The following is a 26,026-nucleotide window of genomic DNA, read 5'->3' as shown; positions in this document are numbered from 1 at the left end:
TTTTTATACACGTTCTCTTCCGTCACTAGAGAGAAGTTGGCGCTCATCCTCTCGCCGGTAAGTATGCGCTGGAGCCAGCTTGCTTCAACTTGCAGAAGCAGAGCCTTAAGTGCGTGTCAAAGTTTTTGCCTTTTTCCCCATCGTATGGCATTCGGAAAGAAAACTTTTATTTCTCCAATCATTGCAACACCTCACAGAGAATGTTTGTTTGATTCTCATATTCACTTCACAGGTGGATGCCGACACTGCTTCTTGCACTTGTGTAATTTCTGACTCATCTCCCAGATGCATTATTTAGATGCATGTGTCTTGGCTGGTACATAGCACACTTCTTCCTTGTGTGCTAATAGGCTCTCAGTATCTTTACGATTCAGGGTACAATTAAGAGGTGAGAGTTTGAGCTCCCACTTTTTCAGTTCTATTTCAGAGCTACTGAGTGATGATGCCGGAGGTTGATGGGCGAGTGAGGAATGAGATCTATTTTTACTCGTTATTCTGCGAACATATTTTAGTTTAGAAAAGTTCATGTTACCCGAAAGAAATGTAACAATACAGATGGGGAATTGTGTTCCATTAGGCCAATTCATATGCATATATAATCTAGGTATAAAGATTTAATTGGCCAATCAAAATCGGGTTTTATATTAGCAGTAAAAGCCAGCAAGGTGCGGAAAACACCCATGGGAGATTTAGTTGGAGTAATTATTTAGCAAGGAATCACCAGAACCAAAGGGACACCGTATGAATAATGGATTACAGTAAAAACAAGTACCTTCAATAGCAGGAAGAGCATTGTTGATAGAACACTGCCCTCTCCTGGTGAATATTTGTCAAAACATTTTTAAAAACTCAACGAAGATTAGGATTTATAGAAGTTCTGTTTTATATATATATATATATATATATATCTGAAACCGTGCCTCTGTGACCTCTATTATGAATCGGTTAGACGTTATTCTGGAAAGGTACTGATACTAGTATACTAAATATACCCACACTATTCTTGGACAACATCTTCTGTAACTTTACTGTAAATACATCCTTTTATATTATAATTATTTTGGCTTGTTTTAAAGTTCTTGTTTTCTCCTGTGAGTTGTTTCTGTAGCTAGTTAACAATTTGTTCAATCAAGAATTGTTAAAAAGGAAACAATTACAGGATGTGTATGAGTGTACAACAACACAAAAAGCCCGCTTTGCCTTTCTGCAGCGAACACAAATCCAACCTTATAACGACGGCATGCGGTTTGATTGGCTAAAAGTCTACATGTTAAAATTCTATTGGCAACCAACCACTGTCAATCACTTTATAGGCGTGGCCTTCGACGTCATCGACAAACGCGCAACCGCCAGCCCTTCCCTCCGTTCACTCAAGTGTCACGCTCGCGAGTTTCCTCTACGCGACACAACCGGCAAAAAAAAAAAAAAAACCTCACCGGTAGCCCAAAGTCCAGCGGGGAGTGCGATGGATGAATCATCGGAACAAACGCGCCCCTTCTTGAGAACAGTATGTACCCGCTTTTGACAGAAAACAGTTTCTTTACCGTCACGTTTGTGTGTTTCTTTGTCTTTCTTATACGGTTGTGTTTGCTGGGCAGCTGGCTAAGCACAAGGGATGCTTCAGGCGACCAAATTCAACCGGTCTAACTCCGGCAGCTGCTATTGTTAGCCGGCTTTCTTATTCTGACACGTGGCACGGTGTTAAAGAAGTGGCTTGACTTCGTTAGCGAAAGGGGACTTTTGAGATTAACGCCTTCCGTGGAAATGTGTTTTGTTTCTGTGTGAGTTTGGGGGGGATACAGTAGTAATTTGCTAGCTACTGGGCTAGCCGGGTACGTGGTCGTCCAATTTTGTTCGAAGTATTTAAATACTCTAATTCTGGCAGAATTGTTTTGTCAAATAAGCATACAGTACATTTAACAAAGTTGGTATCCCATCTTCTCGCACGAAAAGTCAGTTCTCAGTCTTCCAGTTAACAGTAAAGTCGCATTTGACACATTTCTGCTTGGTTTAAAAAAATGGCATTTGACTCAGACCATATGCCAGCGATGGGTCAGATTTGTTTTCAGGAAATGTTGACTTGTCGTTTCATTCGAGAAGAGAAGACGGAACAGAAACACCGTCATAAATAAAGCATACTTCGGTTGAGCCTAGCAACAGAATCCCGGTGAGCTGTCAAAACTTCAGAACAGAAACGGGGAGCTGTTCATTTGGAGTAAAAAAATAACATAAAAATAACGGCAAACACGTTCAAACGTGCCCGCTACTACGTTCGAACGTATTTGTAGGCTGAGCGCACAAATTTATGATTTTCCCATAATGCCACGGGGCACTGACTTGGCGCATGCGCAAGTCTAAACAAAACTTTTTGGACTACAATACTTTTAAAAATTCATACAGCAGTGTATGATTTACCGTCAGCATTTCTTTCCCCAAGTCAATACCCCATGGCATTATGGGAAAAGGCTACGTTTGTCACATTTCGTGTGCAAGCACGTTCAAATGCATTTGTGAGTACGTTCGAACGTATTTGAATAAATTGAACGTGTTTGCCAGTCAAAATCATTTTACCCCACATTGGAAGCGCCAACCTTCCGTACTCCAGAGGTGTGCAAACAAATCCAAAAAAGAAACAGGTTCCAGTGCCAAGTTTAAAATACCAAAATGACTGATGTAAGGTTTCCTACTCTGTTTATGTGTGTGTCTCGGTACTTATTTGTGCATGTATACTGTAAGAATGTGCTTCCTGGTGAGGAAACATGATCTCTTCTCTGCTTAATGAAAAGAGCTCCCTTGCTCGCTGCCTACGTCTTTTTCCCCAGCCACGGAAGTCAGTGGGTTTAGTGTTACAGAGGCAATAGTTAAGCTGCTGGGATGCCGCACAAATTCTCTGTGTTCATTAAGCCAAGAAAATTCACGTCTTGAATGAACCATTGTCTTGCCGCGAAACTATTCTGCACTTCGACGTCACTGGTACCTCACAGTTGGGCTAATTTGTATAATAACAGCTAGCCAGCCTCTATACTGAAGTTTCTCTGACCATCGCATGCGTAGTGGGGCTGGGCAAAGATCCAGGGCCACTTTTAAATGAAAGCCGGAGTCCATTCACAGTTTAGGATGCTTGTTCAAATTACCCTTCACAGAACTTGACGGGTGCCAAAACTGAGATCTATATGTAACAATGACATTTTCTATCACTATGTCTTGGAATCTGCGGAACCCCTGCACGTTTTTACTACCTGTCTTCAACACACCCGAAATAGCTCCGCGACCCATTTTCGGGTCCCGACCCACCAGTGTAGAATCATTGGTCTAAAATGTTGTTGTGCAGAGGCACCATCATGCAGGAGGTTTTTACACGTTGGCTGACATGCCAGTTAATGTAAATATTAAAACGCGACTCAACCTCTTGGAGCTGGTGTAGTGATGCTCCTTTTACTGAACAAACAAGCTTGTTTGTTTTATTTTAATTTTTTCTCAATGGATAGCTGACAGACTGCATTATTTCGCACGTTCATCCTTCACTGTTGCAGGTTTTGCTGTTCCAAATTCGGTTTCACCTTTTCACCATTGCTTTGTGGCGAGTTACGGAATTAAATACAACAGCGAGACCGATTGTGTTCACACGGTGTTGTCGGTAAGGCATCCAAAACGAATCCTGTTTTATCATTGCTTGTTGCGTCTACCTTTTGTCACCCCCCCCCACACCCCCCAAAAGAATACTTGCGAGAAAGCCATTCTTTCAAGTTAAGTGAAATGTTTCAATGTCTGTGTTGTTTTTATGAATCTTAATGACTACATTCCAAGCTTCAATCCAAAGCCACCGCCTGAAGAATGGCGAGCCGTGTGCCTGTTTCCATTTATCTGCGTAGGGGGGGATTGGTTTTCATTTGTGACCTGAATACCTCAGCGGGTAAACATTTGTATGTACCCCCACACCCACCCCCTGAACGTGTGCGTATGTCCTCCATGTGTTGCTGCGTGCGTGCGTTTTTTTAGCTCTTGGCCGGGGCGAATAAAATATTTAATGATGACACGGTGGGATTGGCTGCCGAGCAAAGAGCGGGCTGACAACCGGGTAGAGCAGAGCACTGTGTTTAGATACAGCTTGTTTCTCTCTCTCTCCCCCCCTCTCTCTCTCCCCCTCTCTCGTCCTCATTGTATAAAGACACCAGCACAGAAATCAGGAAGAGACGAGTGTGATTGTGTCTGGACCGAGTGTGTTTCCTACAAGGTAACTGTCAAAAGAAGTGCTCAGGCTAAGGTCCCTGCTGTTTTTGCTCGGGTCTCAATGGACAAACAGCGCGAAGAAAAGCATGTGCTCACGGTAGGTCCTCCTGTGTCCCATCTGCAGTAAGGCTGCATGCATCGTTTGAGGGTTTAGGTTTTTTTTTTTTTTTTTTTTTTTTTTTTTGCTCGTCTGGAGAAGAGCGCGATAAAGCAGGGCATGCGCTCCGTGCACCGTGATCGAAGATGACATCTGAGATTTTCGAAAGTCAAATTCAAGGTGAAAGCGCGAGGGTGTGTTTGTGTGTGTGATTAAAGGCTGTTGTCTTATTCATTCATTCAGTCATTTGACATGGCTCCCGAAATGAATTGCATTCTAATCTTGATTGATCTCGAGGAATGACGAGGAGGAGGAACCAGCCGAGACTGTTATGGCTGCTTGAGGGAGCAGGACCAGGAGAAAAGAGAGAAGAAGAGAACACCGTTAGGGAGAGGTGGTTTAAAATGGGTCTGCCAAGGTAGTGCAACATGCAGGTGGTGCGTGCTGTTCGAACAGATGCTGTTTACCGACAATGGTAAACTGTTCAGTGCAGTTATGAGCAGTGATGAGAGTCTCTTGTAATTATGAGGATCAATATATTTGTTGCGATGCAGTCACACAGCCGAACGGATTTTTTTTTGGGGGGGGGGGTTACAATCATATCAGACACGTGGTCTGTTTCTCTCTCCCAACATGCTGCCCTGTCATTTTGAGAGTTTAGCTCACAATTAGTAAAACATTGACTTGAAAAGAGAGCTACTACGTATCTTGAATCTCACAACTCCGTTTGCAATACAACATGTAAACATTTAATTCGCTTATTTACGATGAGGCGCACCGAAAAGCATTCAATGTTCTCAAAAGCCGACAGCGCGCCGTATCATCCCATGCGTCTCATGTATGGATCAATATTCTGATTTCTTGGACATCATATTTTAAATGTTCTGTAAAGCACTTTGTTACAGCTATACAAATGTGTATTGTATTGTATTCCCTTTAGTGTAGCTCCATCTAGTGGATGCATCAAACAACCGGAGCCCCAATTGTAGCTTCTATTTGATGCGCCTTATAATGCAGTGCGCCCTATACATTTTATTGCTCTTTTGATTGTAAAGTGTCCTTGGGTATTTTGAAAGGCGCTTATAAATAAAATGTATTATTATTATTATTATATATACGAAAACAGTTTTCAAAAAGGTCATTCATTGATTGAAGGTGAGCCTGATACTCCGAAGCGCCTTGGAGTGCGGAAAATACGGTAATATTTGTAATATTTAACTCTCATCGTCATGTTATTTTAGCCGCGTTTCCATCTGTGAATTTCACATGTCCGCGGATTACAGCTATTTGGTGCCACCTAGTGTACCGGAAGCGCAAAGTGTTTCCGTATATAGTCAATGGAAATGACCCTGCTCGTATTCAGCTCAGCCCCGCGAGAAAACACACGATACAGTCGTGCGTCGAAATAATTTCGCCAAGCTTTAACAGAAATCCACAAGACTGCATACTTTCCAGATTGCCGGAGTGCATGTTTATTCCCAACAAAAATATGAGCCTCGCATGTTCTTAACAGTGTGCTTGGTACACGGTGTTCCCGACATACTCGAAGGCGTAATTAACGGAAAGCGGTACATGAACAGGTGTTATAAAATAAAAACACATTTGTGCAAATGGAATTTTAAGGCGCTTACGAAGACTAAGATTATTACTTTTTTTTTTCTGAACCAGCTTTATATTTTTGTATGTCAACACTGGATCAGGTGATTTCTAGCTAATACTTGCACTGATTGGTCGGGTTTGGTCAGTCTTCTCTTCCCAAGAAAGATTCTAGTTTGCGTTCGTTTGGTTGCATCTATATTATGTAAGCAGTGCGAACTTAATTTTTAGTCCAAAATAACTTGAACTCCCAGTGCTGTGTGATTAGTTCCCAAGAGATCCAGTCCCGTTTTAGTCGCACTTACAAATGGACTTACCTGTCTGAGGAAGGTCAAAAAGGCCACCATTTCGTAGGGTGTCCCTGGACTTTGTCACGCAAATCCACTCCGGAGGAATGCAAACATGAGACGCGCGCTTTCGAGTGCGCACAGAAACGGAGTCACAGATGGCCTGACTCTGACAATGCAGCGATTATAGTAATACATGTGGGAATCGTCATTTAAGTCAGGCTCATGAGCAGGAATGTAACATGGAAAGCAAGCAAGTGGCATATCATACATGCTTTCCAGTACAATAAAAATGTCCATGCGCTCTGTGGTGGGTGACTCACACATCGAGGCCAAGACACGAAGGGAGTGATATCATCATCGTCTCATTTTCCGTCTGCGCCTTCATCACTTTTTTTTTTTTTTTTTTTGGCGCTCCTTGCCACTTGGCACAAGCATTTCGCTGTGATCGACTGCCCGAATGGGGAAAAAAGGATAGGATTGCGTCGCACCGTTGTTTCTCAATGACACCCGGATCATGGCGCGTTGAATTCCTTTTTGGTTGAAATTTTGGATCAAAATGTCTCTGTCAGGAAGTGTCCACGTGAATGACCATATCCCCTTTTGGTGTGTCCGATCCATTCTTATCTCAAACCAGCCCATGGCAACATGAGGTCACTGTCACCCTGTGGTATTTATAAACCATGTGTGACTCTCGTCTCAAACAGGTTTATCCTCCGAGGATATCATGCTTTTGCCTGCTCAAACATTTGACATACAGTAATTATCAATTTGATTTTCGTAGCCTTAACTCTATTGTTTTGTTTTAGTCAAAGGTTGTGACATTTTGGGCCGTAAAATGGTGGCGGTATTGGTGTGACGTTATCTCAGCGGTGCGCCCACTTTTGGCATGCACGCTGCGGTAACTAAATACAGTTTCTCCTGCAGCTGTCTGAATGTTCCAACGCTTGAGGGGCGGGTGGTCAGGGGAGCACTCATGACACCTTTTTGTCATTGGACCAACCACGTATTGGGTTGAAGAGGTATCTTGCAATGTGTGCATGTGCACATTTAATAAAAATCAAGTTGATATCATCGAGACATTTGGCGCTTGTATTTATTTGATTTATTTTTAAAATCAAAGTGGAAACAACTGCAAAAATGTACTTTTTACGCCCGAAGAGAGACAGCTAATTTTCCAAAAGGAAAAAAACGGTCGGTTCTTCTGTGGAGTAAGTGGGCCAGCATCATTCAAAGCTCCTGAGGTCTTCAGGTGACCCACAATCTCATGTAAAGAGGATAGAGTCAAAGGCTCAAGCCGGTTAAAAGCAGAGCTGGTGACGGGGATTGAAGGGTCGTACGAAGAAGGTGCGATGAGAGTCGCTGTAGAAGACGTCCCGATTGACAAAAGTGAAGGAACGTGTCCCACTTCACTTCATAGGGCTGTGTCGGGTTTGGCGGGACTCGTAAATTTTATTTCTTATTTTTGTGCCGCTGATGAAATGTTGAGCAATAGATCAAAAAAATCAAAACCATCAATAAAAATGAGTTAAGCGCTGTTAAAAACAGTTGCGCTTCATAAATCTTGCCACGCACAACACAAACGGTCGAGCAGAATGAAACCGTCTTAAAGTACGTTTTTTTGTCATTCTTTGTAAAAACGTACCCGTCTATACCCTTTTGTGTGTTTTTTTTCCCCAGGGTCTAGATGAGGAGGCAATCGTTGACCACGGAAAGAGCAGCTTCACCATTCAGACAAACTACGAAAAGGACGACTTAGAAAGTAAGTCATCAATATACTCGGCCACCTGACCGTATTTAATTTCTCTTCATAAAGTTTCCTGGAGGCGGCCCGGTGATCCGGTGGTTAGCGCGTCGACCTCACAGTGCAGAGGTCGTGGGTTTGATCCCAGCTCCGGCCTTCCTGTGTGTCAAATGCTTCATCTTCCCGTTTTTCTGTCGCGCCACCAATGAGAATTTTCTTGTTCCCGCAGTTCAAAAAAATGTTTTTTTCTCCAGGCCACCGAGCCGTTTACGTGGGCGTTCACGTTCCCTTTGGAAGAGAAAACAAGCGGAGGCATCGTCACCGAGGACACAGGCACCACAGAAAGAGAAGGGATAAAGATTCGGATGACGGAAAGGAGGATGACAGGGAATCGTCCCCCTACGGTTAGAACACACCGCCTCGACGTACTCAATTGCCGCTCACCTCCACGCTGCGCTTTGGAATGAAAAGTTTCAAGTTGACCGTTGCTGCTATCACATGACCAGAAAAACATTTGATTCACTTTTACAAACGTGGTTGAACGAGTCTCTCTGAACACATTGGATCCTTAATTCACACGCCATCAGCCACATAAAATCGGTGGAGGTCAGTATTTGTAGTGTGTGAGAAAACAGACACACTAAAGTCGAGTTATGCAAAACCTAGCGTAATTTCTGGCAGATTTTATTTGTGAAGAGTTGGAGCTCATGTGCACTCTCGGATGTCTTCAGTGAAAATTAGCTTCAAAATATAAAGTCATTATGCACAAATCACTAAAAGGGTCAAATCCCAAAATACCTGTTTGAATTACGGCATGAATTGAGCAGATCATTCCGGTTAGCTTGTATCATCTAAAATTAATGTACTTTTCTCACAATATGTATGTAAATGAGTATTATTGCTGCATGTCTAATTATTATAAATAGAATATAAATATGTGCATTCCCTTTGCCCACTCTCTCAACAGACACTCCATCCCAGCGGGTCCAATTCATTCTGGGCACAGAGGACGATGACTTGGAGCATGTTCCCCATGACCTCTTCACCGAGTTGGATGAGCTCTCCTTCCGAGATGGCAGCGCCACCGAATGGAGGGAAACTGCCAGGTCAGACAAAAGCTCTGAAGAAAAAAAAACCCAAAACAGTGCCGCGTGAAATTATAGTGTTCTCGTTCCCCAAATTGCATTTTAAAAGGTGACACACGGTCTCTGTTTATGAATTGCGGGGCTGCAGAGACACACACACACTATGTCACTGAAGTACACATCACAAATATCCATCCCAAAATGTGTTGTGCAAACTACCTAGCATAGATGCATTTGTTCACCCAGCGTTGCGATCTGTACCGGTAATTCAACCTGTGAATGTGTTCATGCTTTTTCGGGATCGGTCTACAGGTGGCTGAAGTTTGAAGAGGATGTGGAAGATGGCGGGGAAAGGTGGAGCAAGCCTTACGTGGCTACGTTGTCACTGCACAGTTTATTTGAACTGCGGAGCTGCATCCTCAATGGCACTGTCATGCTGGATATGAGGGCCAACAGTATCGAGGAAATTGCAGGTAGATTCACTTGTTTAAATTTTAGTGCATTTATAACTGCCAAGTCGTGACTCATTTTCTCAAAATTAAGAACAATAAAGTATTTTGCGGGGTTGGGGGATGTAAAAAATAGTCTGTGAAAATACATGCGTAGCATGTTACATTTTTCAACGCAGTTTCAAATGAGCGTGACATCACACCAAAAACAAATTGCTAGCCGTTACGTCCGTTATTGTTTTGTATTGCCATTTGTATTTGAATGTTTCATGTCCGTGTTTGTGATCAGTTCGAATGGCTTTGTTACAGCTGCACAGGTTGTCAAGGCTCTATATAAATAAAGGTGTATTGTATTGTATTGTATTCCCTTTAGTGTATCCCCATCTAGTGGATGCATACCACAACTGCGGCCACTATTGTAGCTTCTATTCTATGCGCCTTATAATGTAGTGCGCCCTAAATTTGGAAAACAGTTTTAAAATGGGCCATTCATTGACGGAAAATACGGTGCATTTTTTTGTCATGCGCCGCCTCTCCCTTCAGACATGGTGATCGACAGCATGGTGGCGTCGGGCCAGCTCAAGGAGGACCTGCGGGCGAAGGTGCGTGAGGCCATGCTGAAGAAGCACCACCATCAGAACGAGCGAAAGCTCAGTAACCGCATCCCTTTGGTGCGCTCCATTGCTGACATAGGCAAGAAACATTCTGACCCTCTCTTGCTTGAAAGAAACGGTGAGATTCTCCGGCGCACTCGCTTTTCTTTTTGCAGCACATGATCCATGATTGAGAAAGTATTTCTAAAAAAAAAAAAAAAAAAAAAGACCAACCAAAAAAACAATGCAATGTTTATATCTTCCAACGCGTGCATAGAAGGTGGATGGTAAAAGTGAGTACCATCTCGGGATCAAACAATAGAAAAGCAACAACTCCTCAATAGAAAAAGAGAAATGTGGGTGCTGATGATTGTGTCCGTGTGGCTGGCTTTGGTTTGAAATAATGATCTTGACAAGTTTTTGGACAAGCGCATGGCTGCAGCGGTGTACATTTTAGTCAGCATTTTAAGATTGTGATCCCAATGATGTCTTTCATTCACCGTCGGTGTTGGTTAATTAGCTCTAACTGGCAACGCTAATTTCTGCGAGCCCGATCACTGTTAGCTCTGTATCGGTGTTCTGGACTGGTTTGCTGTGGAAGTTTGCCACTGATAGCGTTTTTCTTTTTTTTTTCTTTTTTTTTTTTTTCTGGCATGCAATTTGAAGCTTTGCCTAACTCGTCACATGGTTGTTTGAGCTTGAATGAGACCGTTTTTTTTTTTTTTTTTGAGCCTTGTGGACACCCCCACCCTCCCTCCCTCACTGAATCATTCTCAGTGTGTTGTGCACTGAACCATTATGTTCGCTCACTTGATGCATGTGTGAATCTCTCGAATAACATTTCCCCACTGTTCCCCCTCGCTGGCTGGCTCCTTCAGATACCATCCCTTTGATAGAGTTGGACTTCACCTGTTTTTCCCCTATCTGCTCCATCCCTTCTTCCTTTTTCTCCTTTCCCTGCCTTCTTTCTCCTTCTCACCGTTGTCTCCTCTACTAGGAGAGGGCCTTTCCTCTTCACGTCTCTCCCTCCACAAGCCAGGAGTGGCCTCTTCTGCCTCCAACCTGCCGCAGAGACAAGAGTCCCGCGTTTCCATCCTACTCAACCACCTCCTCCCATCCTCTTCCTCCAACACGGGGCGCCCCCCAGGTCCTTCTCCCCTCGCCACCCCTCAGAGCACCCCCGCGTCCTTTCGGCGTGGCTCCCCGAGCCCCCCGCGCAACCACGGCGCCGGCTTTGGCCCCTATAGCATCCCAGAAGTGGTGGTGTCTCCGCCCAAGGATGACGAGCCGCTTAAGTCGCCAGAGGACGAGGCGGCCATGCCCCAGTTCAGCCGGCAATCTTCCTGTGCATCCCAGGGATCCGAGCAGCTGCCCTTAGAAGGCAAATATCTGTGTAGCCTGCCAGTGTGAGTCACAGCTTGATCAGAAAACACTAGCACTAGCATGACGGCTCCGCTTCCTGTTAACTTTGCGGCCATCTCATCAACTATCCATTGACAAAGCTCACTTCCTGAGGCACCCTTGCTGCTTTCCAGTCATTTCCAGTGCTGTGCCGCACGCCGGCTGGTTTCTGCCACCTCAACATCTCTGACACCCCGCCCTGCACATTTTCAAAGCATTCCTTCATGTCTTGCTTGATCGAGGTTTGTTAAGACCCTTTTTGGTCAAGGTGTCATGGCCACCCGCGGAAAAAGCTCTGTGGTCCGGTTGCTCGTTGTCCTTCTCTGCCTCGTATGCGATGTGATATTTTGTCTGGTAGGTAGTTTAAGGTTGCTTTATTGTAACGCTCCATATGGGGAAACATGTCTGTCTGGTTGTACGGAAGCATCTGTAGTAGCATTCTTCTGTGCACTCAACATAGGCTTAATATAATGCGTGCGAGCAACATAGTTTGGCATACGCTTCAGAGGAGACCGGCTTTGGTGGGTCTATACGAGCAATGATGACTGCGCCAAGAGTGACGTTAAATTCCTTCCTCGTTAGTTTATCATTCGACGTCTGCGTGTGTAGGTCTGTGTTTGTCTCATTCTGGGACCGGCTCCAGATCCAAGTGTGGAACGCCGTGTCCAAGCTATCACTTGTTGAACCTGAGAGGTTGTGTGAAAGGGTCATCTTATTATAGCTGCTAAGCCTCAGTAATTGCATCCTCCTCAAGAAGGATGTATACTTTTTTTTTTTGGGCCAATGGGCAAGTGACTTGACTTCAGTGTGGGGTTTGTGTTACTTAAATGGGATTATCAAGATGTAATCATTAATCGAATTAGTGTGACTTGGTGAAAGTTTAAGGCTTGAAATAGCTGACCGCATGACTGTTTATTTAGCGGAGTGCTGGACAAGAGAAGACCTTGAATGTGTCCTTTACAGTAATTAAAAAATGGCTTGTGTGAAACTTGGTCACATGGGTTTTAAGTAAGTGGAGCCAATATATACACGCACTGAAGATTTTATTTGATTTCATTTTTTTTTTTGGAGTTGAAATAATGGAATTTTGCATCGGATTGTTTTTCTAAGACAGTACCATTTTTGAGGATGTCGCACATACAATTCCTGTCCTGGCAAAACTTATTAGGGTGACATTGACAACATACAGTCCCAGTTCTTCCGATGTAGTCTCACCAATTTCAGTTATGTATTTTAATGTTGGCCCATAGATCCGCTGAGTCATCGAAAAGGTTGGCGTGGGTGAACATTCCGCCGTTTAGCCGTCCTGAATGAAGAACTTTTAGCGGATGCAACCTAGGCTAATCCCTCTCTTATTCCAAGAGGCTTTGTCGGGTATGTGAGCAATCAGGCTCCTGTTGGGCAGTCACATCTGCCCAGCGTCTACAAACACACTGGCCAAATTGTTGGTAGCCTTCCGTGATGGTCACTGAAAGAACTTGGGGACAGGAATAATAAACGGAAAAATACAGGAAAACCAACCAATGAGAATCAGGCATGATCCAACAGAATTCAGCGGGTGAGAAGGGTACCAACAAGTTTGTCCATGTCTAATTTTACTTCAGCGCTATGAATTGCATGCTTGAATAAATGACACATTTACACATAATAAATTGGAATTAGCTGTGGCTGACTTTGCTGTTTGTTTTTATGACCGACGTGTGCTGATGCAGTTGCTGCAAATAGAGATGGGGGGGGGGGTGGATAGGCACCGGCGAAGGTATACACAGAATAGTACAACGTATTCTGTGTGGACATGACCCCCATGCTGTGTGGACATTACATTTCACGATTCATAACTAGCCGCATGTTAACCGAAGTGCTAGCGTTTCCTGTGTCAGTCTCGAATGAACCTTTTGAAACGTTTATGCAGGTGATGGATGTATGATTTGCCGTTGCGTAAGCATCCTCATGGCTCGCCGGTGTGTTTTAAACCTTTCAGGTACAGCGGCTACGACAGTGGACAGTTCATCATGTTGTCAGGTTACAGGGTGCATGAAAGGGTTCACTTCTGGTTGAAGTGAAGGCCATCCAATCAGGAAAACGGAAGAAAATGTTCTGTAGCCGCGCAAATATTTGAAGTCGAGCTTTTGTTATTTTCTCGGGGGGGGGGGGGGGGGGGGGGGGGGGTCATATAAAAATGTTCCCTGTACAACAATCCTACGTCCTCGCTCATTGTCTGTTCCCTGTTCCCCCCCACCCCCCTCCAACCTGTTTTCTACCAGGACCACTCGTTCATCTGAACTCCGTCCCGAACTACCTGGACAGTGACAAGGCAGTGGAGAGGCGGCCTTCCAAAGTAGGGGTCAGTAGAGAAAGCAGCAGTGTCGACTTCAGCAAGGTAACCTAACCATAGTGCTGAGCACAGACAGTCTCTCACGGCCGCATGGGCCATGAAGTGAACATGTCTGAACTTCCACAGGAATTGTGTTGACGATTCCCACCCCACCAAAAAAAAAAAAAAAAGAGGGAACGTCACAATTTTCCTTTTCGGCTCATTCAAGCTCCATTTTGCAAAATGTTTTGCTTTGCATGGTCTCACCATTTCACCGTTTCTGTTCCTCCTCCACAAAGCTGGCAAGCTTGCATCCAAGCTGCCATTAGTGGATTATAAAAGCACCCATTAGGTCTTCCAAAAATAAGGTGCGCTCTTTATGAGTCACGGTGTACAAAGAGGGACGGAGGCGCCGACTGCCATTGCTCACAAGAGATATTTCAGTGCCACGGCAGGAAACGCTTCACAGCTTTTGGGACAGTCTTTGCTCAGTACTCTGTCAGTGTCGATCTACAACTGTATCGGGAAAAAAAGTTGGGTTTGAGAACACCGAACTAAGCCGTGACTATTTACTATGCTGGAACGGCACATTGAATAAAAAGACGTCATATCGGCTTTATTGACAAAATGCTGCAGTTCCTCAAACGGTGGCCTCGCTTAAAATGCATATTGGACTGTAATATGGATGACATTTCATTATTTAGAATACATTTGTACACATAATCGCCTCCACCAGAATGAAAAATCGTACTCTCACTTAGATACAGACAGCAAATAAACCCACGGCCGTTGTGAGGAAATACAGCAATCAGAAAAGAGCAAATCAAATGCAAATTTTTACCTTCAGATGTGATTTTTTTTTTTTCTTCTTCACAATGAAAATATAGACACTTGATATGTTGTCCCAACTTTTCTTCTCATTTGAAGGTTGTAGATGCTAACCCTCCTTCCCTTCATGAGCTATCAAAAGCATACTAGCAACCTCCTGCTCTGCCGAACGGGCCCCCTCACCTCCCATCCCTCGCATTTTGCCGTCCTTCGAATTGACACGGCGCCTCATCCGTAATCGCATTCGTTTGTATCCTTGATTTTAGGTGGATATGAATTTCATGAAGAAGATTCCCCCCGGCGCCGAAGCTTCCAATGTGTTGGTGGGAGAAGTGGATTTCTTGGAGAAACCCATCATCGCTTTTGTTCGACTGTCCCCTGCGGTTCTGATCACCGGCCTCACTGAGGTTCCCGTTCCCACAAGGTGCTATGTTTCTTTCAACATAAAGACGAATAGTGCGTTAGACAGGTTATGTGGTAGGCAGGTACGTTCATGTTCGTAAATGATTGTATGCACACAGGGTTCCGTATCTCGATCACGCATACATTGAAATTACGAATTTGTATTGTTCATGTGTGTCTTGTCCAAAGGTTCCTGTTCCTGCTTTTGGGTCCTCACGGGAAGGGTCCTCAGTACCATGAGATTGGCAGATCGATGGCCACTCTGATGACAGACGAGGTGCCATACAGAATTTTCACTTAAAGCCCTTAATTGTTTTGTTTTTTTCCATTTTGTATTCTCTGAGATCATACGTGAAAGCAATATTTAAGTTCATTCAAATACATCGAGTACATGCATCGATGCATTTTATTGAACTTTGCCGCCTTAATGTACATTCACTTTTTTAAAACTCAACAAAACGGTTCTAATTTCCATGATGCAGATTTTCCACGACGTGGCATACAAGGCCAAAGATCGAACTGATCTCCTATCTGGGATCGATGAGTTCCTTGATCAGGTGACGGTCCTCCCTCCTGGAGAGTGGGACCCCACGATCCGGATCGAGCCCCCTAAAAACGTCCCGTCCCAGGTTGGTCAAGTAAAACTTTCCTTTTTGAAAATTACATCCTGCTACCACGTAGTGTCGATTTGAATTTGTTATCTCAGTTCTTTTCTTTTCTTGTACTCTCAAAAGACTCTTTTCAATTCCATTGTACAACTCGAAAATATTTTTTTTCCTATTTTTTATAAACAAAAAAGCTGTCATTGAATAAGGGTGTGTAGACGTTTTATATTCACTGCTATGGTTGTGAATGTCCTCTAACTTGCAGCTAAAGAGGAAGAGGCCATCGCATCCAAATGGCACGGCATCCCCAGCGGGAGAATTGGAAAAGGGAGATGACCACCACGTGGGACCAGAGCTGCAGAGGACCGGAAGGCAAGTCGGAAACATTTTTGTGGCACGATAGCAAATCTTGAAAATAATTTCAACACCTAGGTGGGGGTTTTTTTCATGCTCATTGGCTTCCGCTCCAGTTTCTAAGTATGTAATTTATAACTGTGCTTAAAAGAAAATCATCTGTGATAAATCTTAGTGAACCAACCGGAAAAGTCAAAAATAACAAATCCTGATCCAAATCATCTGCGTTATAAAGCAACATGCCATTGTTCCATAAAAGCGTTTTAGAGCTGTAAATTTAGTGAAGAAATAACATTTGTGGGAATGGAGAGTGTAAAACATTTTAAAAGTCAGCAGTGCAGGAACCTGTGTTGCTGCCGTTTGCGTCTGACAGTGACCGATTCTCCTGGGTTGTCGCCAGGCGTACAGTGGAGCTTGATATAAACCACACACGCACACACACACACACACACACACACACACACACACACACACACACACACACACTGCACGCTAATTTATTTACACGTTCCCCCTCCTTTTTCACCGTTTCTATAAAAGGCACACAGCCAGCAGGTGCCTGAGCGCACGTCAACGCAAGGCGGCTTCATGTAAAGCTCGCAGAAAGTGGAGCAGTGTAAAACATACATTGCTTTCAAAAAGGCTGGCAACAGTTACGGTCCAAAAAAATAAAAGAATGCTTCACAGGAGAACTCGATAACTGGGTATGGGCAGACGCAGCAGAAAGGAGATAATAGCCAGGGACAGATTTGAAATGCAAATCGGGTCATTAACATTCACATTTGATTCATCGTACCTGTCTTGTTTTGTAGGATATGCGGCGGTCTGATCCTGGACATCAAGCGGAAGGCCCCCTTTTACTGGAGCGACATCAGAGACTCCTTTAGCTTGCAGTGTCTCGCCTCCATTCTCTTCCTTTATTGTGCCTGTATGTCTCCCGTCATTACGTTCGGAGGTCTGCTTGGGGAGGCCACCAAAGGCAACATCGTGAGTTTGAGAGATTGTTCCTCGAAATGTCCAAAGTTATGCTTTTACCTGACTTTTTAACTCATGAGTCTTAAATTTTATCCTCTGAACTGGCATCTTGTTTCTATTGTCCAGATTACATTCATTTAATAATTATGATCATCTGTAGATGTTGCAGCAGGCAGTCGCTTGGTTGTAATTGAGCCACTATTATTCGGTTCAGTCGCTCGGTGTGTCATAAACTGTGCTGCACAGAGATATGACAAGCGACAAGTCGGCAGGATGTAAACATTTGGACAGCTTATCTGGACACTCTCACACGCTCTCAATTTAATCAAAAGTCTGTTCTGGCAGGGTTCTTTTTTTTTTCTTTCTCTCTCCTCGCAACCCCCGGTCTCTCTTTACCTCACTCACACCTTCTCGTTCCTCTCTTCAGAGTGCCATAGAGTCTCTTTTTGGGGCGTCATTGACTGGAGTAGCATATTCCCTCTTTGCCGGTCAACCTCTAACTATCCTTGGCAGCACAGGACCTGTTTTAGTGTTTGAGAAGATCCTCTTTAAGTTCTGCGCGTAAGTTGAAGCCGTTTACCAGTGATATTTTACATATATTGGCAAGGGGGAGGGGGCGATATCCGTAAGCAGCCATTTTAGTCTTTTTCCTCTTTCACCTCAGCGACTACGGACTGTCCTACCTGTCGTTGCGAACAAGCATTGGTCTGTGGACGGCCTTCCTGTGTCTGGTCCTGGTTGCTACGGACGCGAGCTCCCTGGTCTGCTATATCACCCGCTTCACCGAGGAAGCTTTTGCCGCACTCATCTGCATCATCTTTATCTACGAGGCGCTTGAGAAGCTCTTCCACCTCGGAGAGCATTACCCTGTCAACAGCCACAACGTCCTGGATAACCTCACATCATATTCGTGAGTATTTGCATTTGGGTTTAGTTTTTTTTTTTTTACTTTCAAGAAAGAACAGACCGTGTTGATTGTCAGGAACTGGGATGGATGGATGGATGTTCAGTAACCACCTGTTAAACTATCGAGGATCGCCTCCTGCTCACCGAATGAGAGTGAGGATGTGATATGAAAAATTGATGCACACGGTCGATCAGGGTTGTCAAACTCATTTTTGTCGTGGGCCTGATTTTAGTTACAGAGTCCCTTGGAGGGCCGTTATGACTGAAGCCATATAAAGAAGTCAAGAATAATGTTTGATTCACCGATTGTGTTGGTGACTGTAATGGGGGGTCGCAAGAAAATTCAAAATCACTCCTATTTATTACAAATGAGAATTTGAAATTATGGTTGAGATTGTAGCGAGCATCATGAAAGTTGACATTGTTGATTTGCTTTTGCGGCCATTTAAAATGATGTGGCGGGCCAGATCTGGCCTTGAGTTTGATATCCGTGTACTCGATGTTGTAACATAAATGCATACATCACAAACGTATAACACAAACCTACCAAATACTTTGCGTCTTAGCTTCAGTATACTGGATGTCTTTGTCACGGCACAAATCCACATTTGCTCGTCGACTGTCAATTTCTCCGCAGCAGCTGAAAAGTAAACACCCCAGCACGGCAACAAAGTGGAAAGAATGGAGTATATCAACAAAAAAGAATTCTTGGCAATGAACAGTTGAAAATTGTATGACACTATAAATATTTTTGGAGAAGGTTACTTGAGCTGTCAATATATTCATGTTGTCCGTACCACGGGCAGTAAATGAAAGAAATCATATGAAAGCATTCCGCCACATCTCCAAGGGGGCACACTTCTGTGCCATGTGGTGGAATGACTGAGACTGGATGAACACCCAAACTAACTAGTCTTTTTTTGTTTTGTTTTTTGGAGCTTGCTAGAATTACATTTTCAACGGTAGCGGGAGCCCTTTTAACCCTTTCGGGGACAGCGGTCACTACAGTGGACAGTTTGTCATGTTATCAGGTTACAGGTTGTCCTTATTGGTGCATGAAAGGGTTACAAGAAAAAAAAGCTCCTGACTACTACTGTACATTCAATCCCAATATTTATTGGATTTACCGAGCCTTTCCCTCAACCCGCCCGAAAAAGATTTGGATCAAGAACACAAAAATCAACACGTCAGAAAATTATGAATCCTTCTTTTAAATCCGCAAAAAACATTTTTTTTAAATCGGATTTGCGAGATTCAGTTGGATGCTCACATCAAAGGTTTCTCACAGAGACGAAAATAAAGTAATTTATTGGCCACGGGGCAAGTTCAAAATGTACAAACGAAGATTATTATTTGTCATCCTGAATTTCTGTTGCCTCCAGGTGTCAGTGCTCTGAGCCAGCGAATGCCTCCGCTCAGCTCCTGCTGAAATGGAACCAGACGGGATACAGTGCAGACTCCATACCCTGGAGTAGCCTCAATGTTTCGGTGAGCCGGCCGCACAGTGACCTCCAGCGTCGAAGGCATTTAACTTCGGTCACATTTGAATGACCGTCAAATTTGCTCCAATGACTATACAGTCTTAAATTACTGTCCTATGGTTTCTGTAGATGTGTAAAATGCTCAACGGGGAGTTTGTTGGCACAGCCTGCGGTAACCATGGACCCTACATCCCAGATGTTCTCTTCTGGTCCATCATTCTCTTCTTCACCACCTTTTTCTTGTCCTCTTTCCTCAAGCAGTTCAAAACAGAGCGGTACTTCCCCACCAAGGTTGGTGTTTTTTTTTTTTTTTTTTACATTTGAGAGTTTAGAGCAATATTGATCTCAAAATTGTGCTAGTAAAAATTGTCTGAATGTGATTGCCAGTTGTCACATGGAGAATTTTGTGGACCCAAAGCACAAATGCTTCAGCTTCCAGTTAATCTTCACTTATTGTTCTGTGTTGGCTAAAGTTAGCTTGGTCTGAATTTTTTTTTTTGTTTTGTTTTTTTTTTTTTTTTTTTTTTTTTTTGTTAGGTGCGATCCACAATCAGTGACTTTGCTGTGTTCATAACTATCATGATTATGGTCTTGGTGGACTACTTAATGGGGATCCCTTCCCCGAAACTAAACGTCCCTGATCGGTTTGAGGTAGGCTTTATGTCTATGTATATATCATTGATGTAAATGATCTTCTTCCGAGTCGAAGTTTAACACTTTTCCAGGCTGTCCAAACTAAATCTGGCACACTTTTGCCATCTTTCCCCGCACAGCCTACTTCAAAGAACAGAGGCTGGCTGATGGACCCATTAGGCGAAAACCCCTGGTGGACGCTGTTGGTGGCAGCGCTTCCTGCCCTGTTGTGCACAATTCTCATCTTTATGGATCAACAGATCACAGCTGTCATCATCAACCGCAAGGAGCACAAGCTCAAGGTCAGTGCCAGAGTTTTCATCGTTGGAAACTTTGCAGGGGAATTAATGAGGAAGTGGCGATGCACTGAAAATATTAAAAGCTATGGTGCCGGTTATGTAGTGGGAACTTTAAAGGTAACTGGGAAAAAAATTGAGTATTTTATTCTTAAAATTTAAATTTCTTAAAACAATTCCCATGCGTCTGTCTTTAAAAAAAAGGGCACTGTAATTCTTGCGCTAAAATAACCTCAGCATCAAGGAATCCAGCACACATAACACACTTGTCACACACTTGGCTGAAATCACTCTTATCTAGGATGCGATTTTGTAAATTTTTGCAAATGATGACTACGGCTTCCGTTACCAAAACGACCAGGGGGAGACTTCTCAACACCTCTCACAACGATTGTTTTAAGATTTTTAAAAAAAAAAAAAAAAAAAAAAAAAAAAGCAAAGGGTACTTCATCTGTTTTTGTCTAGTGTTATTTGAAACCGCTGGGTAGGCTGCGACTCACAGCGCCGCTCATGTCCAGACTGCAAATAAATTGTTTCCGTCGGTGAAAATGCATAACCAACGTTGACCGTATAAAATCTATCATATAGATATCTATTTTTTAGTGTTCAAACTTGAAAATACTCCTCCCCAAAACCGTAATCACATTGAGTCTTATTTGAGCACACTTTTCTACTTGATCAACCTACAGAAAGGCTGTGGCTATCACCTGGACTTGCTGGTGGTATCATTCATGCTTGGCGTGTGCTCCGTAATGGGCCTGCCCTGGTTCGTGGCGGCCACCGTCCTCTCCATTTCGCATGTGAACAGCCTCAAGGTGGAATCTGGCTGCTCCGCTCCCGGAGAGCAGCCCAAGTTTCTCGGGATCCGGGAGCAGCGCGTCACCGGGTTCATGATCTTTGTCCTCATGGGCTGTTCGGTTTTCATGACATCTGCACTCAAGGTGAGAAGCAAAGTGAATGAATATTTTTTCCCCTTCGTGCAAAGTTTTCGATAACTTCTACTCTTTGCAGTTCATTCCGATGCCAGTGCTGTACGGAGTCTTCCTCTACATGGGGGTCTCCTCTCTGAAAGGCATCCAAGTGAGTTTCTGAAAAGGTTGCCCAATGAGAACATGTTTCCAAACGCTTTCCTGATTCGTTCCTTTTATTCCCGCCGCAGTTCTTTGACAGAATCAAGCTGTTTGGCATGCCTGCCAAACATCAGCCTGATCTTATTTACTTGCGCTACGTGCCGCTGTGGAAAGTCCATATCTTCACCCTGGTACAGCTCACCTGTCTGGTACTGCTTTGGGTCATCAAGGCCTCTGCTGCAGCCGTGGTTTTCCCCATGATGGTAGAAAAGTCACACTTGACCCTTGACACACTGTGAAAGTTTCACATTTTTAAACAGGATTACAGCATTGGTTTTTTTTTTTTGGTTTGTTTTTTTCACAGGTTCTTGCACTGGTCTTTATCCGGAAGCTTCTTGACTTCTTCTTTAGTAAGAGAGAGCTGAGCTGGCTTGACGACTTGATGCCAGAGAGCAAGAAGAAAAAAGAGGATGACAAAAAAAAGAAAGCACGGGCAAAGCTGGTACTTCCGTTTTGTTCACATTTTTTCTCATGTTGTCGACTAGTGGGGGGGGGGAGCCGTGTAATTCAGGAACAAGGATAAATTGAATCTTATTTTCAGGATTTGGGGCCAGGGAATTGTAATTTGAATTCGATTCTATTTCAATGAAAAATCGTTGACAAATCCATCAAGAGTTTTGCTGTGCAACAGCGTAGTTTGATCCAGTATTCTCACTCATCCTTTAATATATATATTTTTTTGTTTGTTTCAGGAAGCAGAGTCTCGATTGCAGGACGAAGAAGAACTGGGACTGCCGGTCAGCTACGAGGGCTCCAACCTGCTCAACATCCCAGAAAAGACCCTCTCAGGGAGGTTAGTCGCACCCACTTTTAAAAAAACACAATGAAATCATGTTCCTTTTTTTTTTTTTTTTTTTTTGTATGGTACCTCCTTCGCTATCATTTCTAAAATGTCTTGAAGCATACGTCGAAGTTTCAGTGACAGTGAGGAGATGTACTTTAGGGGCTGACATGACCCAAAAATCGGTCAGAACGTTCTTACTGTATGTCCATCTCGAACAGATCATACAGAATAGGAGTAGTCGCAGACGACAGCCTCCGGCAGGAAGAAGAGGTAGCAAGACGGTGTGTCTGGAAAACTTTTGATGCACTTGACTGCGTCCTAACCTTTCACATTGATTCTCTAGAGTCAGTGAGCGCATGGCCCAAACTGTCACAAATACGCAGACTTGATATCAAACCGACTTTTTTTTTTTTTTTTTTATGTTCAAATAACTTAACTGTGTCTGCATATTCAACTAACCTTACTACAATGTTCATCATTGGAAACTTAACATGGCTTATTGCTGTAGTGTGTCATTCCGTCACCGATATACTGTACGTGCATGTTTGTCCTGCAATCCCGTTGATTTATTTTTTTTTTTTTAACGTCTGCCTGCCTGTCTTCTCTTTGTTGGTGTTTGTGTATTTGCATTTTGGCACGTAGTTCTGAGCTTGATGCCATGGTTATAAATACCTCTGATGAAATGGCCCAAAATGCGGCGTGGAGAGCAGTGAACTTGAGCGGCGACTCGCAAGGCCAACATAGTGGAAGGTAGCTATGCAAAAAAAAACCAAACAAACCCCAAGTTCTAAAATGATGCAAAAAGGTTCGACCAAACCAGACGGAAAATGACTGCAACAGGTATACAGTATTTTCTTCTCTCTGCTTAGCAGGGGACCTTCTTTGCTTCCACGCTGTGTCTAAATCCATTAGAGCTCAGTGCTGCCCTGCATGTTGCAATAAAAGTTGTTTATTATTGCAAAAGTTGTTTTCCTTGCACGTTTTTTTTTCCTTCATTATTGTGTTCAGGGTGGTCCTTCTCGTGTAATACGTTTTGGACTAAAGTCACCGGAACAGCTGTTACTTAACTGAACTCCAGTGAGGGACATGACTTGACTTGACATGACTTTTGAGCCTTTATTTTTATAATTTTTTTTTCTCCCTAAGTCAAAAGTGGACCATCCACTGTCTTTCCTGTATTCTCTCACGCACGATCTCATCTGTGCCACTGTGCCTCCATTCTTAACAGCCGGGAGAAAGCGGCCTGCGTTAGAGTGGACGTAAGCCCGGAAGCACCAGGAGAAAGTTCCACCGCAGAGACCTTCTTGTGATACACAACTCCTCCCACGCGACACAACAGAGCTGAGGGGGCATCGACATAACTGTATGCGCAGCTTAGCCTGCTAAGCTAGCTTCAGCACAGCAGGTGAGCATCACTTGGGCTGTGCGGGTGACCACTTTGCCATGTCAAAGTGCTATGAATGCGGCGTAGACGACAGTATTCTGCCCCAATGTCCTGACTTCATTTTTTTTTTAACCATTTGCACCTGATGCCAAAGGAATGGGCCTCACTGGTGGGCATCTTCGACTGAGTGTCGTTTTAATTTCAGTTGTATTATCGTGGCCATTTTAGTCCGTCGCCGTACTGCGTTTACCGGGGGTGTTCAAACTTTTTCGTTTGAGGGCCGCGTACATAAAAACGGCCGCTTGAAAATTGGACATGTTGAAACTGGTGCTGTCAAGAGATTCAAAAAATGATGAGATAAATTAATTATGATCTGTAATTAATTGATCTAATTAATCTACATTTTAATCTCATCTAAAAATTTCTGAGAAAACCCCTATTTCGCTTGAAATTCATTACATGATTGAGCATTGAGTCAGATCAAAAGATTCACATCACAAAAAAGTGGTACCGTATTTTCACGACTATAAGGCGCCATTAAAAGTCTTAAATTTTCTCCAAAATGGACAGGACGCCTTATAATGCGGAGCGTCTAGTGTATGCGCCGAGTTCCAAAGCCTGACTAAGAGCCCCCCTGGCGGACACGCTGTTTATATAGAGAAAAGGTGGACGTGAGTGACGACAGGCATGCGGAAGTCTGCCAATGAGTGAAGGGTGGGCGTGTAAGAGGACGCCAAAGGTACGTCCCTAGCAGGTACCAGTCGCCAATGAGTGAAGGGTGGGCGTGTGAGAGGACGCTAAAGGCACGCCCCTAGCAGGTACCAGTCGCGTGAGTACATTGTAAAATGGCTAAATAAAGTACACCAAACTCAGTTTTGCTTCCGTTGCCTTTTAAAAACGTGTTTTTAGCGTGTGTCCGTATGTCTAACATACCTGGTATGTTTTAGCGTGCATGCATGCTACCGTATGCTTCAAGCTAATGTGTTTTTAGCGTGCGTGCATGCATGCCGTATGTTTCAGCTGGCGTATGTTTTACCATGCCTGGCTGCTCCCAATAATACAGTGCGTTTTGTGTATGTCTCAAATACAGAAATAGCACCCGTTACTGAGACTGCGTCCAACAATACGGTGCGCCGAATGGTCGTGAAAATACGGTACTTTAAAGTATTTTATTGTTTTTAAATGGACTTGAACAGATGCAGTCCAAGGCATTTATTTTCTGCTGTATTTTAGACTAATCCCAAATCCTACCTGTAACCTTTAGTTTCGACCACCAGGTGGAATATCACTGTTTTGTTTTTGTAAATCTCCAAATAATTACAAAATTAAAATAAAAGAGAACACCAGGTCCATAAAAAGTGCTTAGGTTAACATATCAAAAACAGTAAGAACACTTTTCTGAGCAATACAAGTACTGAACACGGAACTTGCTTCAGATAATAAACAATCAATAAAACAGACCTTTAAAGCACAGTACTGTAAATTAGCACTTCAGAAATGTTGCTGATGCTAACAAGCCCAAACATAATGACAGCCAATCAATGTCCGCTTCCACCCTCAACAACTCGAACACAGGAAGCCAACACATAAAAAGGGATATTAGAAAAAGGCAACCCACCTACAGAAACAATAAAGTTAGCGATTAAAATTTAGATTAACGCCATTAAAAAACATAACGCGCTAAATATGACTGTAATTAATTAATCACAATTAACGCGATAATTTGACACCTCTAGTTGAAACACGCTAAAGTCAATCAGGAAAGGAATGATATGTTGTCGAGTTAATGTCATCATCCTTTCTGGGGTGGCCAACGGCCCTCTGTCTCACAGAATAGATCCGGCACTGCATTTGATAGCAGCCGAATCCCATCTCCACATTCAGAACCCAAAAAAAGAACTGTAGGAAGGTGACCATTTTTCAGTTACTTGAGGATCATCAATGTGATGTCTTCATAAATCGGCCATGAAGCGCAAAGTGGAAGAAACAATTTTTTGCCTCTAAAATTTAATTATCTTTTTTCGCCGCAGTGTTTTGAAGATAAATTGTGTTATTCTTTTAATCGTAAATGGTCCATTTGTATCTTCGAATCTCGAGAGTGGTTATGCCACAAATGACCCTTGGGCCGTCGTTTGAACACCCCTAGCATATACAGTATGTACCGCTCACAAGCACTGAGCAGCCCGGCACAGTGAAGGTCATGTTAGAGATGACACCAGCGCCATTCAATGAAGGCCATTCAGGAAAAATCCATGCCAGTGGTTAATGTCCCATAATTGATGTGTCAAAAACCATAAAAGAGCAAAGAATTAGACAGAACTCAACACATACTGTTACATTATCGCTGGTCAAACAATCACCTTGTAGGGATTTTCTCTTGTAAGAGAACAGTGCTGCTTAAATTTCATTCATTGTTATCATCAGAAACATATTTTATATATTATTATTATTT

The 26,026-nt window shown here is 43.4% G+C and overlaps 1 protein-coding gene across 11 annotated transcripts; it reads left to right on the top strand.

Annotated features, from left to right (window-relative positions):
• The first annotated feature begins 1,348 nt into the window (after positions 1 to 1,348).
• Positions 1,349 to 23,989, top strand: LOC109516371 (sodium bicarbonate cotransporter 3). Of its 11 annotated transcripts, none has more exons than XM_019870877.1 (26): positions 1,349 to 1,507; positions 7,891 to 7,972; positions 8,209 to 8,358; positions 8,922 to 9,060; positions 9,352 to 9,512; positions 10,032 to 10,220; positions 11,079 to 11,462; positions 13,747 to 13,826; positions 14,891 to 15,048; positions 15,216 to 15,303; positions 15,509 to 15,655; positions 15,897 to 16,003; positions 16,798 to 16,972; positions 17,388 to 17,521; positions 17,625 to 17,870; positions 19,249 to 19,354; positions 19,477 to 19,638; positions 19,885 to 19,998; positions 20,121 to 20,282; positions 20,966 to 21,217; positions 21,288 to 21,356; positions 21,436 to 21,609; positions 21,711 to 21,848; positions 22,099 to 22,199; positions 22,833 to 22,940; positions 23,419 to 23,989. In XM_019870877.1, exons 1-26 carry the CDS (start codon positions 1,466 to 1,468, stop codon positions 23,498 to 23,500), a joined length of 3,750 nt encoding a protein of 1,249 aa, XP_019726436.1. In that variant the 5' UTR covers positions 1,349 to 1,465; the 3' UTR covers positions 23,501 to 23,989. The 11 variants fall into 11 exon arrangements, with proteins under 11 accessions (XP_019726436.1, XP_019726435.1, XP_019726439.1 ...); XM_019870876.1 differs by having other exon boundaries at positions 13,747 to 13,862; XM_019870873.1 differs by lacking the exon at positions 1,349 to 1,507 and adding an exon at positions 4,115 to 4,327 and having other exon boundaries at positions 13,747 to 13,820.
• The last annotated feature ends 2,037 nt before the right edge of the window (positions 23,990 to 26,026 follow it).

This window comes from Hippocampus comes, unplaced genomic scaffold (genome assembly GCF_001891065.2).
Source record: "Hippocampus comes isolate QL1 unplaced genomic scaffold, H_comes_QL1_v1.1 scaffold35, whole genome shotgun sequence".
Lineage (NCBI taxonomy): Eukaryota > Metazoa > Chordata > Actinopteri > Syngnathiformes > Syngnathidae > Hippocampus > Hippocampus comes.
The sequence above is the reverse complement of the archived record's forward strand: the minus strand, read 5'-3'. Positions and strand labels throughout refer to the sequence as shown.

What these genes read in the sequence shown, in the direction of transcription:
- LOC109516371 (XM_019870876.1), top strand. Translation starts at nt 1,466, where the DNA reads ATGGATGAATCATCGGAACAAACGCGCCCCTTCTTGAGAACA. An exon ending in ACGTCCCTGATCGGTTTGAG is followed by an intron (nt 19,999 to 20,120) that starts GTAGGCTTTATG and finishes TTCCCCGCACAG; the next exon opens with CCTACTTCAAAGAACAGAGG. An exon ending in CCGTGGTTTTCCCCATGATG is followed by an intron (nt 21,610 to 21,710) that starts GTAGAAAAGTCA and finishes TTTTTTTCACAG; the next exon opens with GTTCTTGCACTGGTCTTTAT.